This window comes from Astyanax mexicanus, chromosome 21, assembly GCF_023375975.1.
Source record: "Astyanax mexicanus isolate ESR-SI-001 chromosome 21, AstMex3_surface, whole genome shotgun sequence".
Lineage (NCBI taxonomy): Eukaryota > Metazoa > Chordata > Actinopteri > Characiformes > Acestrorhamphidae > Astyanax > Astyanax mexicanus.
The window spans coordinates 9,330,616-9,349,448 of record NC_064428.1 but is presented as its reverse complement, the minus strand read 5'-3'; the positions used below and the strand labels follow the sequence as shown (position 1 = coordinate 9,349,448).

The following is an 18,833-nucleotide window of genomic DNA, read 5'->3' as shown; positions in this document are numbered from 1 at the left end:
AGAAAAGATCTAACTAAACTAACTAACTAAAGGGATTAATCTGAAGATGGGCAAGTTTATTCACTGTAGCTATTTATAGGCAGTATCTCAGTAATGCTGGTCTGTACTGTGTCTAAATGGGATGATTGGTGTGACCCACATTATCTCATCAAGAAGTCTCACCCGATTCGAATGTTATCTCAATGGAATGATAACATTCGAATCGGGTGGCAGAAATTACTATCAGTATTACGGTTTGCTTCTTACTGTAGGCTTTAAAGATATATCATAAAATATTTCATTCTGATTTTGCGAGAAAGTGTGTTTAAATTGAGTATATATTTTATCAAATAATCACTTGTAGCCCATTTTGCTACCCCAAGTCTGACTGTCAGATTTTTCAGAATTTTCAGATGATAGAATTAAAAGGTTTACGTTCTATTGTGACTACTTTTGAAATAAATATTATGAAAAATAACTAATACCGCTACACTTGCACAATTATTTCAGCAGTTTTAGTTTAATGTTATTTTTTTTCTTCTTATATATTATTTATTTATCTGTTTCTTCTATATCTATTGCCACAGGTCAGCAAGGGTTAAATTGACCAATATCAGAGTTGTAGTATGTCATGTGTGTGGTACTTGATCTAATACAACTTGTTTTATATCAGTACCATCAACGGTTTAAAAGCTATTGAAATTAATTCACAAAAACCTATTGCCACAGATCAGCAAGGGATAAAGATATAAATATAAGAGTTGTAGTACATCATGTGGGTGGAATTTGTTCTAATCCAACTTGTTCTGTATCAATATCATCAAGGTTTAAAAGCTATTGAAATAAATTCACAAGAAAACGTCACCACAGATGAGACAGTATTATTATTACATTTAGAAAAATATTATGTGTAGTACATCATGTTGTTTGAACTTGATTTAACTTCGTGCATCACAGGATGTGTGCAGTCTACACATAGTTAGTATTTTCAACAACTGTTAGATTTCATCATCATTTTTTATTTTTGCTTTGGTTTACATAACGGGTGTTTGGCTCATTTGCAACAACGCTGAGAGCATTCCAAAGTAAACAAGGTATTGGAAGTAATTGATATTGTTAAAACAAAGATTTAGAAGAAACAGATAAATAATATATATATATATATATATAAGAAGGTGTAGAGGTATCCCTTATGAAACAAAAATATATGGCAAAAGTACATATATTGTTTAATATAGGGCAATATATGCATGGACCATGTATGTCTATATATTGGTTAATATAAAAACACCGACAAATTCTCTAAACTCCAATTTTTTTTAGACCAAATGTTTTTATACATCAGCGCTGGAGAGCGGCTCGACCCAGACTTCGAAGGCGGGCTATCAGCGCTGGAGAGCGGCTCGACCCAGACTTCGAAGGCGGGTTATCAGCGCTGGAGAGCGGCTCGACCCAGACTTCGAAGGCGGGCTATCAGCGCTGGAGAGCGGCTCGACCCAGCCGCCGGAGACGGTTTACCAGCGCCAAAACACCCTCCTCACAGAGCGAAACAGAACAGACCGATTGGCCAACACACCAACGACCCACACACCAGCGACCACCTTATATCCCAGGGCAACTGCCAGGGCAGCTCCGAGGGCAGCTCCCAAAGCACCCCCCAACATAAGGCCAAAACAAACGGAATCGAAAATCAATGCTTTCAGTATAACTGCCCGAAGTGGATCACGCATAATATGGCAAATTTCCTCCAGGATCCTATCACTTTCTGTCTCTGTATATATCTCCATCTCCATCTCCATCTCCAACTCTATCAGCACAGTCACAAAACACCAACCTGCCAGTCTGAGCCGCTTTTATACGCTATCGCGGCGATGACGTCATAGAACATCCATGACGCCACAGCGTTCCTGTGACCGTCATGTAAAAGAGGGCAGCTCCACTCGCTGTGTGATTGGTAGCCAGGTAATGATGTGTTCAGAATATGGATTGTGTCTATTATTAAAAATACTGAAGTATGGAGTATTTATATTAATATACCTTATATTTTATATGGTCAATATTCAGAGATTTAATGAATGGTTCCACTGAATGGTTCTAATTACTTGTTGCCTATTAAGCAGAGGTAGTTTAATATCTACACACACACACACACACACACATGTATATATATATATATATATATATATATATATATATATATATATATATATATATATATATATATATATATATATCGCAAACGTAAAAAAGGCGAGGTAATCGCGGAGGTCTGTGTGCTAAGCTAAGGTTAAACCCACTCCGGCCGGTGTTCTGTCGAATTGTGCTACCCATCGATACATGCTTCCCAAAGGTACTGCGCATGCGCTGACCTACACAATTTAATTTTTTATTGTGTTTTTTTTATTTACAATTCATCTGTTTTAGGGGGGTTTATGTGCATCAAACAACCTGGACGCACTGCCATTGCACAAAAGTGTAACTGGAAACAGTGCTTCTTTTGTATTTTTACACTTTAATATACATTAGAAGCACCTAAAATAGTGTTTATTTTGTATTTTACACTTTAATATACATTAGAAGCACCTAAAATAGTGCTTCTTTTGTATTTATTTTACACTTTAATATACATTAGAAGCACATAAAATAGTGCTTCTTTTGTATTTATTTTACACTTTAATATACATTAGAAGCACCTAAAATAGTGCTTCTTTTGTATTTATTTTACACTTTAATATACATTAGAAGCACATAAAATAGTGCTTATTTTGTATTTTACACTTAAGTATACATTAGAAGCACCTAAAAGTGCTTCTTTTGTATTGTTACACTTTAATATACATTAGAAGCACCTAAAATAGTGCTCCTTTTGTATTTTTACACTTTAATATACATTAGAAGCACCTAAAATAGTGTTTATTTTGTATTTATTTTACACTTTAATATACATTAGAAGCACATAAAATAGTGCTTATTTTGTATTTTACACTTAAGTATAAATTAGAAGCACCTAAACTTATCAAGTTATCAAGTAGTTTTATTGTCAATGCTGCATATGTACAGGACATACATAGAATTGAAATTACGTTACTCTCCTTCCCAATTTTACAGCAAGTACAGATAATGGATAATAAAGAAAAATAAAGAAAAAGGGGAGACACTATGTGTACAATACAGCAGCAGGGACACAGACATACATGAGACAGAACAAGGTGCAGTAGTGGTGGGGGTGAAATAGATATATAAATAGAAATAAAAAGAAATAAATATATAATCTAAATCTAAATGAGTGGGAGACACTATATGTACAATACAACAAAAACACAATAGACATTTGTGAGACAGAAGATAATAGTGCAATATTAATGGTGATTAAGATCAAGTGACAATATAAATAGAACCCGTATAACAGTAGTGCAATGTTGTATCTAGCTTAAGGCTGGTAAAGTTCTTAAAGTTCCCAGTTCTTGGGGAATTAAAGTGTGTATGACAGTGCAGCGTAACAGTAGTGCAGGTATTGGGTGTGTAGTGCAGGTCCTTTACAAAAGTTACAGTACTGTGTGTGTTCTAAAAGTGCTTCTTTTGTATTTTTACACTTTAATATACATTAGAAGCACCTAAATAGTGCTTCTTTTGTATTTTTATACTTCAATATGCATCAGAAGCACCTAAAATAGTGCTCCTTTTGTATTTTTACACTTTAATATACATTAGAAGCACCTAAATAGTGCTTCTTTTGTATTTTACACTTACATATACATCAGAAGAACCTAAAATAGTGCTTCTTTTGTTTTTTTACACTTTAATATACATTAGAAGCACCTAAAATAGTGCTTCTTTTGTATTTTACACTTTAATATACATTAGGGCAGCACGGTTCGACACGGTAGGACATTTCGAAAGAACACCGGTTTGAACAAGGTGGTTGGAGAACTCATTCTCCAAAGCCTTGCAAAGAGCAGGATAATCTCTCTTAACCTGGGGTGGTTGGCGCTCAATGAAACGTCCAACTTCCCGACTAGAGGACACCTTAATGAGGTAGATTTTATCATCTACCGTGGCCTTGGGGAAACGGCGTAAGAAGAAGTCAATGTCGCGAAGATACTGGTGGACATCATTAGAACCGTCCGGTTCTGGTTCAAAGCGTGGGATGTTACGCGCAATTTTGTCCAGATCTCTATCAGAGGGTGCTTGAGGTTGCACAGAGGTCCCATGTGGCTGGGAACGCTGAGTGAACCTTGGTTCTACTGGCGCTTCAGCACCTTTAAGGGAGACTAGAGGGATTGTATTTGTGGATGGTTGTTGCTTAGGATCCGGAACCCCAGGGGTTCCTGATTTACCAGCTGGATTGATGGGGGAGTCTCCCTCCATCATCAGCTCAAATGTTAACTCTGTTTGGTCTCGAGTTAATTTGACTGCATTGTTAGCATGTGCTAATTCAGTTTGTAGCTCAACCTGTCTTGCAATAGCATGTTTTAGTTTTTCCTGTGACTGAGCTGCAAGTTGGGTAGCTATGTTGGCTTCCTTTTGAAGCAGCTGCACTTCGGTTTTGAGGTCTCTTTGGTTCATTTCAGACTGTACAGTTTTGTTCTCTAGGTCTGCAACTCTATCATTTAAAGTCACAATCTCTGCTTGGAGATTTTGAATGGTTTTGGAGGAAGCAGCAAGTTGATCCTGTGACAACAGCAGTTGTTTCCACAGTATTAGGGAAATCGGATCCACTTGTTGCTTGCCCTCAAGGATTTTAGATACACACTCATTGAGGCTTTTGGCAATTAGTGCATGGAGACCCCCACTGTCCATTTGTTGGACTGGGATGGTAAGTCCTGGGGGTAGACCAGCTGTAAGCTCTAAAAGAGCTTTTTCGGTGGCACACATTTTGATTTACGTAAAGCACGTGGAATCAAACAATTTTGATGACAAACAAGTTTATTTTATGTTCGAGTCAATTAGCATTGTGCCTTTTCTAAGAAGAAAATCTGTTAAAAGTGGGCGACCTAAGGTTACAATTAGTAGATTAATTTTAAAAGAATAGTTAGATTTGTTGTCAGTGATGCTAGTGAACAGTTTAATAACTGTAGGGCACTATACACAATGTCTAAATCTAAATATGGGTATAGTTATTAACTATGTACAGGATGGGAGAATTTAACTATGTATTAAGCACAGGTGTGCTGGGTATATGGTTGAGTAACTGATAACTGGATAAGTTTTTTTTTTTTTTTTTTTTTTTTTTTTTTATGGTTAATTAATTAATTAATTTCAATCAGTTATTAATAATTGATCTTAATCGATCAATAATTAAGCTTAATTTATTTGAAGATGGTTGAATTAAATTGAAAATAATTAATTAACAAAAATTTAATTAACTTTACTTAATCAAATTGATTAAAATGACCAGTTAATTATTTTATGTTGTGATTAGTTACTCAATGGAGATAGCTATTTAGCTTGGTTCAATGTAACATAAAGAGTGATGTTTGAGAGAGCAGACCTGAAACTTAAATTTAACTATTTAATATAAACCGATTAAATGAATGCAGTTATTTGTTTACTTATTTAGAAACCATTTAACCAAACCACAATGCAAATTCCCTTTATTAACTTAACGAAAAGTTTGTTTGAAATTGGCACCCTCTGGCGACAGAAACTCTAAATGCACTCTACAGGATGATAGCAATTACACAAGTACAACACCAGGTGGCGACACAGCTATGTGGCTAAGTGGCTCCCTCTGGTGGTCAAACAAATGAGATGCACCTTTCTGCACTGTATGCAGTTACCCAAATCAAACACCAGATGGCGATGTGGCAGTGTACCCCCCCCTAGTGGTGAGGGGTAGTAAAACACCCTTTGAGTTTGAGTGTAAATAGTTAGGCTGTCCACCAGATGGTGGCAGAGGCCGACTGGTGGGAGTGGTCACGCCCACTGATGATGCCACGTTAAGGACCGCCCCTTGGGTCTGGGACCTGGTCAGCAGATTTGACTGACTCAGTCGACTGTGAATAGCAGAGGAGAAGGACACGGCTGTCCGAAAGTTTAACACAGCAGCAACACACTTCACAAGATGAGCAAAGAGGATTTACATCCTGGCGTGGTTAGTTTAATCACGCACACAATAAACTTCCTGCCACTCAGGGTGGTGTTACGTAAAAGTTAGCTACTCTTTTACGCACGTGGAAGTGTCCAGTACTGCAGGATTTTACGGATTTCGCGCAAAAACCGGCAGTTTTAACTGGAGCGCGGAGTCGATGAGCCGGAGATCCGCGACTCAGGGCTGCGCGAAGGCCTTATCAGATCAACACTGGCAAAATATGTCTATTTTACCGGAAACAGTTCGAACTTATGTAAGTACACACGTATATACACGTATATACACCCGGGTTTAAGGTTACCCACACACGGCGGTGTGTCAACCAAGCTTATTTTACAAATAAGCGTAATGTTTTCAAGAGCGCTCACGTACCACACACACACAACACGTTATACAGACACACAGGGGACCGTGCGCGCGACACGCACACACAGCGGGGGACTGGCCAGTCCTGAATTGTAAACAAAAACACGTGTAGAACATGTGCGTGTGTTTCTAACACGCTAGGTTTATGCAGTTAACTCCAGCTAGGCCAGCTAGCCAGCAGCTAACGCATTTAATAATGAAAACAAAATACACTTTATTCTGCAACTTACAGCGCTATTTTCTGGAACTGGTTATGAAATGTGTATATATTCTGGTCTCGCGGCGGAGAACCAATAAGAATATAATCCTGCCCCACGTTGGCGAGCCAATTATGTAGCGGCTCAGTGGTTTAATACCTGGTGCTAATTGAGATGTTGAAATATTTTTTAATTGGGCGCCAGTTATTAAATTAATTTAATTAGATTAATCAATTAATTAATTAATTGATTAATCAAATTAATTAATAACACAAGACATCTCAGGGTGTGGTTTCTACAGGTAACAGAAATTTTCATAACCAAGTTATCCAGAAAAACACACTGAAATGACAGGTTTTGTAAAATAAAAGTATTTATTAAATCACACAGATATGAGTAAATAATTCATTAAAAAGTCATAATGTAGCCATTATATATCAAATCATAGTGTAGAATAATAAATGAGAAATAAAAGAACAAACACGTTATAATGCTGACATGAAAGGAATAGAGATTAATAGAACTATTAAGTGAATATTTCTAAATAAGGGTCTAAATGTAATGAGGTCAAACTAATCAAATGAGAACACTAAAATAAGTAGATAAGTAAGATATTTTACGGCCTACAAAGATCATCCCTTTTGCCAAATAACTAAAAATTAATCTATACTAAGAAGAGAGTTAAGAACAATAACCAAACTAGACTTGACCAACCCAAAACACCAATTACTGAGAGAAATACCCAAACTGCCTTACTCTGAGACGTCTACAAAGGGGGGTCCCCATCGGTTCGGTCCGCTGTTTAAACCTCTTGTTCGGCTGACATCCTGCACCCCTAGAAGGTCCGGTGTGGACCCATCCGCAGGGTAAAGATGGTGCTCTTGTGGGCCAGCGGCGCACCTGGACGACACCCGCTTCTAGTCTCTGCACAGGGAAGGCCTTCCCTGGAGCTGGATCGGCTGGCGTACTCTCTCGGTGATCCGTCGGTTGGTCTAGTTGGTTTACTGAACTATATTAACTATCTTGGCAAGCAGGAGAACTCCGTAGATCATAAAATAGCTTAGTTATTTAACCTAGGATAGCTAATATTAATATACTTGAAGATTAAATGCACTAGTCTAAGAAAACTAACTTAAGATGACTACACTAACAGTCTATCCTTTTTCCATCTCAACTACATCTTCTTCTCCTCTCCTCAACTCCAAACTGAACTGAACTGCAAACTCCTCCAACTCTAAACTGGAAACTGAACTGTGTCTGCCCAGTTTAAACTATTAGTCTCTGTGGCCTGTTTGGCCCCTGAGCTATGATTGGCCCTGTGGCCCAAATGTCTGTGTTTTGATTGGTCTAGGAGCAATTTCAAACTTTGGTGGGGATTCACAAAGGGCCATAAAACCCCCCCTCGCTCACATGGTCAGCATGCTTCAGAATTTTTCTAATAGATCAAACCAAAAGAAAACTCAATTAAACAGTGGATCAAAATACATTTTTCAGCATATCAGTTTGTGATGATAAATTCAGGAAACACAATCTAACAATTGAATCACAATAAATGTAATATATATATATTGCCCACAAACAGTTTTGTAATACTCAAGATAATCTTAGAAATACAATGATGGATGGTACTCTGTCAGAAAGAGATCAAGAGTCATGATATTATTTAAACCCAATTAAATCACTTAAAAGAAAATACATGGTTAAACCACTGATAACCAAATAAAGCTAAATGATCAAATGCTAGTTAAACCTTGTTGATTCAGACTTGAATGTGTAGGAAAATTTAAATCAGGACACATCCAGACACATATACCATATACCAGACACATATACCATTATTTAGTAAACATTCTATAAAACACCTTTTTTATATAGTCAATATAGATGTATTTTAAGCAAAATCTTCTCAGTGAGAAATTCCTCTTCTCTGCTGAGTGTTCAGATAAGCGGCTGTCGTCGGAATTTACGACCGTGGGGGAAGTTGGTGTTGGGAATGTAATTTCCAAGCTAAGAGCATTCATTTTAACTTCATGAATCTTATTTCTAAGTGGTTGCAGAAAGCACAAACCCCTAAATTGGTATAATATATTTGGTGAATTTACAATTTCCAAGGCATTCATTAAGTTTTGAACCCTCTCTCAAGTCCCGTAGTCCCGTCCTTGTCCTGGTGATTGTGCTGTTGGCAAAACCACAATTGTGCACAGTTCCAGATGTTTAAACATTAACGGTCCTAAATCCAGATTTACGACTGACAGCGTCTGAAGGAATGTCAAAAAAGAATTTAAAAATGTTTACCCTGACTTGCATTTAGGGTTCTCGAGCGAGGCTGAGTGAAGAAATAGTCAGGAAATGTCATTTTGAAATTTAAGGCTGTTTGAAAAAGATAACTCCAAGGCTTTTAGAGTGTTCTGGGGGTTGAAGTTCCTTATAGACCATAAAGTGGGGGTAGTGTGTGTGTGTGTGTATGTGTGTGTGTGTGTGTGTGTCCAAGCGATGCAGGAATCCTCTGTTTAATCCACTACACAGTAGATGCTCAGAGATGATCAGTAATCAGAATATTGATTAATTATCAGTAATATTTTGCTGAATTGTAGATTATTAATGATGAAGATTGGATAAGGGCGCACACAATCACAAACACACCCACACACACACACATACACACAGTTTCTCTGTCACACACACTCATTTAGAGGTGGAAAAAGTACTGAAAATTTGTAATTAAGTAAAAGTACCTTTACTTTGCTAAAATTCTACTCAAGTAAAAGTAAAAGTACCCATCTAAAAATCTACTTGAGTAAAAGTAAAAAAGTACTCAATTTATGTACTTTGAGTAATAAAAAATAATGTACTTTGAGTAAACTTTACATAGTTACTTTTAATTATTTGATAAAAAAAAAGTACAACAAATCATAAATTAAATTGTTGTAAATGAACTATTATTCCACATAATAATTTGGACCTTTCAGGCAGTATTTGTTCAGCCACCCCATAAAACATTTTCAGGAACAAGTGGCATAGGTTTCTATGATCCATTTTTTTTCTTTACTGTTAAAAAGTTATGGTCATATATGTGACTATAAACCGTATTTTTATAGTTTTACAGTTCATTATTACTTTTTAACTTACCATTGCTCTGCTTTAACTGCAATTTACATGTTTTTTTAACATTCAAGCAGATTGTTTAATGTTCCCAATAAAAACTTATGGAATTATCATTAAAAACATGAAAAAATACACAGACCCCAGGCTACACAGCTGATTTACACAGCGTCTTACCCGCTAACCAAAACAACCATTACTGGAAAAAGTTCAGCTGCGCTGCCATGGAGAACAAAACTCAGCGCAAACTATGTGTGATAAAATCAGCGGAACATAAACACAGGGAACATTATGAGGCGTTTCTCTCACCACCAAGACTTTCAGAAAGGTAAACTCTATTTGTGGATGCAGGTTGAGCACGTAACATCGCACAGCTAGATTAACTAGCTAACTAGGGTTGCCACCTTTTAGAATTAAGGGACGCCAAAAATATTTTGTGTTAAAATGTTTATATTTTTGTGAGGAATACCGTGTCCAGTGATCTCCCGGAGACATTGTGGATCAACAAATCAAAATAAATAAGTATGTATTAAATTCTTATATATTAGAAAATATATAAGAATTTAATATATACTTTATTTAGATTTGTTCTTTAAATTGCCATAAAATCATTCTTTTGACAAAACTCAACATACTAATTGATCAAACCACAATAGTCTACTAAAATAAGCTCTGCCCCATGCACTGACATCTTCTGGCAAAAGCACGACTAGATAATTATCTGTAAAATATCAGTCTCAGGAGATGAGTGGGGGGTGAAGGACTGTGAGACTGATGCTCGGGCAGTGAGACACTGAGTGTGGGCAGTGTTGCTCTCCTGATCCATCTGATATCAGACAGTCCACCGCGAGCCACCAAAAACACTCACCGACACGTTTAACTACTTAACTTATAATCATCTCTACTGACACCCCTCTTCACACTCACGCCTGTGTTTTTGCACCGATTTTGCGGAGTACTTACTGTCTGTGGTGGAGACTTAAAAAGGTACCAGCAGCAGCACACAGAAGAGAGGAGCGGAGGGAGGAGGGGTTTAGGGTGGATGTGAGTGTCAGACATGTGGATTGGACGTTTATGGAAATATGGAACAAATCGTGTTCTGTATTGGTTTACTTATTTTTTTTCCAGCATTTTATTTTTTACTCAGTAACGGGGAGTTTTCCAAAGTAAATTACTAGTGTCAAATAAGTTTATCTATATCGCAGATACTTAAAGAACCCCAAACATCAAACCCAGCATAGAGCGCTTCAGTGAATGTGGTGTAGAATGTGTGTAGGTGTGTGTGTGTGTGAGGGTGTGTGTGTGGGTGTGTGTGTGAAGGTGTGTGTGTATGAGGGGAGATGGTGTAGAAGGACAGAGTGCCGGCAGGACAGTCCACATACACTCCTACTATGAAAGAGGGAGAGGGAGGAGGAGGGAGATCAGTTCTGTTATCATTGTGAATAACAGAGTAACTGTTTTTATTGTCATGAATAAAGTATCTGTTATTATCGATCTCCAGACTCCAGGACTTTTCATTCCCTCCAAACCCAGAGTCTGAACCTCGTCCTTTCCTGCTGATGGTTTTATAACTCAGAGCTACAACAGCTCCTCCTTTGCTGCACTCAGCCTCCCAGTAACAGCGTCCAGTAACTTCATCTCTGCTCAGAACCTGATACCACTCATCAAATCTCTCTGGATGATCAGGATACGGCTGCCTCACTCCACACTCCACTTTCCTGTTTTCTTCACTCAGAGTGAGAACTGGGTGCGCTGTGTTTGGATCCAGTGTGAGATCACAGCCGTCTGAACACAAGAACACACATTAGAGAGAACACACATTGTGTGTGTATGAGTGTTTGTGTTTGTGTATTTGAGTGTGTGTAAGAGTGTGTATATTTGGGTGTGAGTATTTGAGTATGTGTGTAAGTGTGTGTGTATTTTCATGTGTATGAGTGAGTGTGTGTGTATACTTACATTTCTTTAGTCCTGTTTTCATTCTGCTAATTCCTCCATGCTCCACCCTACACACACACACACACACACACACAAATGCGTTAATGCATATTTTGTTTACTCAGCAAATCCCTTGTGGTTAATTAATTATTAAATATCTATAACTAATCAAAATATACACATACACAGTTAACCCTGTTAGTGCCCTATTTTAGCGATCTATAGCCACTAGGTAATTGCACTTTGCACATCTGGATTTGGATCGTGGTGTACTGTAACGTCTCAAGGCTCTCCCTTCACACTCCCGAACGCCATTTCCCAAGATCCCACGGGCGATGACGTCACCGTCAGCCGTTCACCTTCACCCAATCGCATTACGCTCCCCCGTTCAGACTCACCTGTATTCTAGGAAGTTCCGGGTTATAGTAATTCTAGGTTTTGTATATATAGGCTTCTGTTAGCGTTTGACCGTTGCCAGAGGTGGAAAGTAACGAATTACATTTACTCACGTTACTGTAATTAAGTAGATTTTATGAGTAATTTGTACTTTTTAAAGTAGTTTTTAAAATAGGTAATTTTACTTTTACTCAACTACATTTTGACACAAGTAATCTACTTCGTTACATTGGAAAACTCCCTCGTTACTGAGTAAAAAAATGCTGGGGGGAAAAACTGTCTGAACTAAAAAAAAAAAATAAAAAAAAAAACGGCGCACGGATCATTCCGGCAACATAAAAAAAACACACAGATAAATCGCGCCATCCGGAAAGCTTGTGGTTGGATAACAAGTGTAAACATATAGCATTCAGACTCTCTATTGGTCTGTATTTAAAGCGTGACCTGCACGTCACGCTAAACTCAAGTAGTGCGCCGGTGAGAAAGTTAGTTCTGGTCTCCAGCTGCAGAGAGGAGCTTCAGAATTATTGGATTAAAAAAAAAACTCTTTTCGGATGCAGCAGCTCAACACCACGAGATTTCAGAAATTCACCATCTAATCTGAAGAAGCATATTAAGGTAAACTGAACGTTTCCTACAGTTATATGTTGATCCTAGTGATGGTGAATTTGTAATGTTTGCTGTGGCCAAGACATGCCGAGGTTGATGATTCAGTGTTGTAAGTTCGTTTAGAGAGCGCGTGTGAGCTTTTAATTTGATGAGTTTAGGTGTAGAGGGGGGTAATCTGGTTCAAAAGTAAAAATCCATCTCAGGATTTCGCTCCTATTGCCTGGCTGGCTCTGGAGTTCAACCTAATCCCTGGGATGGATTTTTATTTTCTGGAACTGGATTACCCACCTTTAGCTCCGTGTGAGTTTCAAGCTGGCTAAGAGAGCGTTGAGAGTGGACAACACTGACATCAAATCAAACGCTTCTACTTTATCGTCTTAACGCGCCCTGGCCCACCCCCGGGCCAGAAAAATATCATAATTAATATCTGACTGTGTTTATGAATAATTATAGGCTCAATATATACACACACAATATGCCATATATTGAAGCTTAGAATCTCTGGCTTTCAGTTGTCTAGCCTATTTATCTGTATTTCCTTTTAGAAAAGAAACATTTACGAAATATTTATAATTTGCATATTTGTACAGTCTCACACACACACACACACACACACACACACACACACACACACACACACACACACACACAGCCCCACCAGCGTTACCTCTCCCTGCTGCTTCTAAATCGCTCCAAATAAGTAAATCCATCAGTCCATTTGACAGTAATCCTCAAAGTAGTGCTCATACTATCGAATTTAACGCGTTATTTAAAGGTCTGGCTGTGTTTACAGCTTACTAACGCGCATGCGCAGAATCTACAGTATTCTCTGAAGAAAGACTTTTTTTTTTTTTTTTTTTAATTTACAATATCAACTTACAAACAAAAACAAGGCACCAATAGTAATACAAGGCATCAGCATCACCGAGTTGAGTAGCATGTGTACAAAAAAAAAGGATTCATATAAAACACGAAATATACATATATGTATATAGAAATCAACATAAAAAATATATATATAAAAAAAATGAAATAAAAAATAAAATAAATAATAATAATAAATAAATAAAAAATATATAATAAAAAAAAGAAAAGAAAAAATATATATTTAGAGATTTACATCAGATCACATTTTTAATTAAAAAAAGTTTTTCAGCAGACTTGTTTTTAACTAAATTAAGAGACTCCAAAAAATTCTTAAGGTAATTTTTAAAATGGTATACATTAGGGTTAGTTTTAAAAAATCTACATTTATGAATGAAAAACTTTCCCAATAAAATTAAATTATTTATCAAAAATTCTGTCTTGGGGTTCTGAGAATAACTACCAAATTTGATTATTTTTGAATTCAAAGCTGGCAAATCAATTCCTTGATCGTGGAGCCTATCCCACAAACTGCACCATCTTGGATGTCGTGACACTGAAAAAAAGATGATCTAAATCCTCCTCTTCATCACTGCAGAATGTGCATCCATCAGTCTCTAATTTAAATCTAGACTTTATAAAATACTTAGTCGGATAAATGTCATTTAGAATTTTAAAATGGACTTCCTTTACTTTAGGAGGAAGAGGAAAATAAATATATTTAGTTCTAATTTTATAGATTATATCAAGACCATAGTCATTAACAATATATTGCCGCTTAACCTGACCAGGATACAACTCTTTCTGTAACACTCTCCGAATGAACCTGTTAGTCATCTTTTCACTATTAAAGTCTGTATCTTCTATATAGAGTTGACTCAGAGCAGGAGAAGTTTTGGAGTGACACACATCTTCTTTAACCATAGATTTAAGAACAGCTGGGAAAGCATTTATCAATTTGTTGTAACTCTTCCCATCAAAAACAACATTAAATTTCAAACAAAAGTCTTTGAACGATAACATATCCCCATTGTCATCCATAAAGTGTGATATGGCCCAAATTCCTTTCGAAAACAGGTTCTCATAAAAAACTGATTTTCTGTTCAACAAAATATATCTGTTGTTCCAGACAGGAGAATTATGTGGTGTGAAATTATGTTTATACAGGAGTTTCCAATAAAGCAGGACCTGTTGATGAAAATCTGACAGCTTGATGGGTAACTTATTATAGTCAAAATCACATCTTAAGAGAAAATCAATTCCCCCTACATTCTGAAAAACAACATTAGGAATGATACACCAGAAAGACTGTGAATCATTACAAAATGCTCTCAGCCAATTAAGTTTTAGAACACCATTCATGGAGCTGAAATCAATTACTTTAACACCACCTTCCTCATAGTGGTGTTCATCTTCTCTTCTAATATAATGACATTTATTTTTCCATACAAAATTAAAGTTGGTTTTGTTTATGGCTTTAATAATGTCAGGTGGCATCGCCAAAGAAGATGCAGGGTAGATCAGTCTGGATAAACTATCCATTTTGGTTAGGAGAGTACGTCCAAAGATAGTGATATCCCTTGGAATCCATTTACTTAAAATTAATTTACATTTTTCAATATTATTGTGCATATTATTCTTCTCGGAGACTGCTTTATCTTTACAAATCAATATTCCCAAATATTTTACTTCTTTCTTTACTTTTATATTATATAGTGTTTGCAAAGGATATTCATGAATGGTAAGAATTTCACATTTGTCTATATTTAATAGTAAACCAGAGGCTTTAGAGAAACAATCTATAGTTTGTAGCACTAATGGAATTTGACTGCTGTCCTTTAAAAAAAGAGTTGTGTCATCTGCCAATTGACTTATCAGTATCTTTTTTCCAAATATATCAATCCCTTCTATGTTACTGGACTTAATTAAAATTAAAATTAAAGACTCGAATCAGGCCAATCAGGTGCCGCGTTAGGCGGCGACAGAGCGGGGGCGGGGTCTGTAACCCGACACTGTTACTGGGCAGATAGATATAAAGAATACAGAAACACATTCTTTACTGGAAATTAAGTTATAAAATTAGTATTTTTTATTCTTATAAAGTTTCCAGTCCTTTGGAGAAAGAAAGAAATATCCCAGGAGCAGATCACTATAATATCTAACCAGTTTATAATTTTACATGGTGAATGTAAACACCTTGTAGCTAAATAAAGAACTGTAAAAACACTTATATAAACACACATATAAATATTTCATTTTAAAATTAAAAATGAGAAACTGAAAATCCTGTTTTTACCATATTTTGATGTTTTGATATTACACGTTCAATTGTATATTTTTAAGTGATTTCAGTTAATTTCGTAATATTAATTGATAAAATTAAAATTCTCTGAATAATTTAATGTTAGTGTAAAAAGCTTTAAAATTTGGGTATGAATTTTCAGGTGGAAATTAGGCTTGGAGTTTAAGAAGTTATAAAAAAGGTTTTGTTTACTATTTTTATGTTTTGTTTACTGCATAACTCTGTAAATTAATATGCCATAAATTTGATAGCATAAATAGCAGCATAGCAATGGCAAGTTAAAAAAATAATAATGAACTGTAAAAATATAAAAATACGGTTTATAGTCACCTATTCATAATTTATGACTTTTTTTTACATCAAATAATTAAAAGTAACTAGTAACTTTTACTCAAAGTACATTTTAAATTGAGTACTTTTTTACTTTTACTCGAGTAGATTTTTAGATGGGTACTTTTACTTTTACTTGAGTAGAATTTTAGCAAAGTAAAGGTACTTTTACTCCATTACAAATTTTCTGTACTTTTTCCACCTCTGTCCGTTGCGAGGTATTGTCGACTCATGTTGCGTACTGAGCGTTTTTCCAAACCCTTTTCTGTCTGCCCTTTTGTTATGACCCTTTTTTCTGTATCACGGATTTTGCCTTTTGTTTTTGTCCTTATCGGATTTGTTGTATTATCGGACTGTCTCTCTGGCTTCGGATCTTGGACTGTTTCCTGTACTACGTCTCCTGTTAACCCTGTGAGTGGTGCTCAACCTGTTCTCTGGCTGTGTTTCCCTGTTAACAACTTTGTGAATAAACCAGTCTTTACCTTTTATTCGGCAAGCGTCACTCCTATCTGTCTGGCGTTACATGGACAAGATTTTAATTAATGAATTAATATATTTAATAGGCCTGGACAATAATTCGATATCGGTATTTATCGCGATAAGAAATGTTTCAATAACGGTGATATCATTTTTGTGGTATATCGATATGTATTATTTACAGATCTGTCACGGACATGCGATTTACTGGCGTCAGCTCGCCGCACAGCTGAACACAATCAGCTTCCGTAGCTGGACTATCTCTGTGCGTGATGACGTAATCACATAGGCACGTAGCCAGATAGGCTAGGCTAGGCTAGATTTGGCTAGGCTAGGCTAGGCTCGTGTCCGCCACGCATCTAAAATGCCTCGCGCTGGAGCCAAACGGAGCCGGCACGAGCGGATCCAAGGTTAAGGTAGGCTCGGTTTGCATCTGAAAAGTTTCCGCGCTGGAGTGGAACGGAACGGAACCGAGCCTAGCCTAGCCTCGGGTCCGCCCACGGGTCCGCTCGGTCTGCCTACGGGTTCGCTCGGTCCGCCTACGGGTCCGCTCGGTCCGCCTACGGGTCCGCTCGGTCCGCCTACGGGTCCGCTCGGTCCGCCTACGGGTCCGCTCGGTCCGCCCACGGGTCCGCTCGGTCAGCGGTCAGTTGCGGGTCCTCTTTGTCAGCCGCGGGTCCTCTTGGCTCCCAGCGCGGGACATTTTTGATGCAAAATGAATGCCCCTGCCGCTTCCACAAGTGATTAATTGAAGGAGGGAGGTCTAATTCAGTGGTGAGGATTTGGTTCGACTCTCGGAAGGTCTGCTAAACTTCAGTTTGCTGCAAATTGTGCCGGAGAGTGGAGCAGGTTAGCAGCGGTAACGTTAAAACATCTAATCTGTTCCACCACCTCAATCAGTTCCACTACATACAGTATTTTCCTTATACTGGCTGAAGCACTTTTATAGCTTATGTTGTAAGTTATTTAAGTTATTTAAAGTTTATGAATCCTTTAGGTTTGTTTATTTGACGGGGATATCATGTTCCTTTTATGTTCATAAAGAGTTGTATTTTGGCTGAAGCACTTTTGTAGCTTATATTGTAACTAAGTTATTTATAGTTGATAAAGCCTATAGGTTTGTTTATTTGACGGGGAAATTTTGTTGCTTTTATGTGTATAAAGGCTTCTTGTGTTCTTTATCCTAGTTGGAACACTTTTGTTTTGATCTGTTAAATTTGTTTACAAAAGACTAAGAAGCTCTGCTTCTATCCTAATTTTAAGTTATTTTTTATTGGTAATAGTTATATTGGCTTATGTTTGATAGGGATGTCATGTTTTTATTTTGCTATATGCAAATAAAATTGAGCATTGATTTATCTTGACTATTGTTTATTTCTTAAGTATTATAATGTTTTCGTGAAAGGAGGTTTCAAAGACTTAAATTAAGTAGACAGTAGTAGGTACTAGGGGTGTGCCATATCATATATCACGATATTATACTCTGAAATATCGTGCCACATCACTCATCCCTAATTATCACATCAGGGTACTATTTTTTTTGCTGTTTTAAGCAAAAGAAAAGCTCACACATTTCTAATTTCCTATTAAATATTTACTAGAGACAGATTATATCTGTAAAGTGTCATTTATTTTACTTTAATACTGGATATATGGAGATATTTGGAGTGCATTATTATTATTAGTATCATTTAATTCTCAAATATTGACTTCTGTTATAAATCTGCTGAAATTATTGTTTTTTTTTTTAAATATCTTAAAGGTGTGCAATATCATATCGTATACAATAATAAAAAAGTTTTTTGTTTTTTTGTCATATCGCCAAGAGTATCGTTATCGCGATAATACCATGAAATATTGTGATATTATTTTAGGGCCATATCGCCCACCCCTAGTAGGTACATATTTCCATTGCAGGGATTCTTAGCAGTTTTCTGAGGCCTTCTAAGTATTTATATCGATATCGGAATTATATCGTATCGACCGAAATTAAGGAATATATCGTGATATGAATTTTGGCCATATCGTCCAGCACTAATATTTAATATTTTAATACATTTGCCCTGGTGATAAGAAATGAATGCTAACATATAGCTTTATATTTCTGTGTAATTTCAAATGTTTTAAGTTTTATATAATTGACGGGCAGCCTCAGACGCCAGGATGACAATGTGCTTTATTTTTC

At 36.7% G+C, this 18,833-nt stretch overlaps 1 protein-coding gene across 1 annotated transcript in view; it reads right to left on the bottom strand.

The window, feature by feature from the left end:
* Positions 1-10,861: 10,861 nt before the first annotated feature.
* Positions 10,862-18,833, bottom strand: part of LOC125785908 (uncharacterized) — a 65,075-nt gene continuing 57,103 nt past the window's right edge. The window contains exons 13-14 of the mRNA XM_049470119.1: positions 11,692-11,738; positions 10,862-11,520 (exon numbers count right to left, since the gene is read on the bottom strand). Of these exons, the coding sequence (XP_049326076.1) occupies positions 10,916-11,520; positions 11,692-11,738 (652 nt within the window). The 3' untranslated portion in view covers positions 10,862-10,915. The remainder of the gene's footprint in view (positions 11,521-11,691; positions 11,739-18,833) is intronic.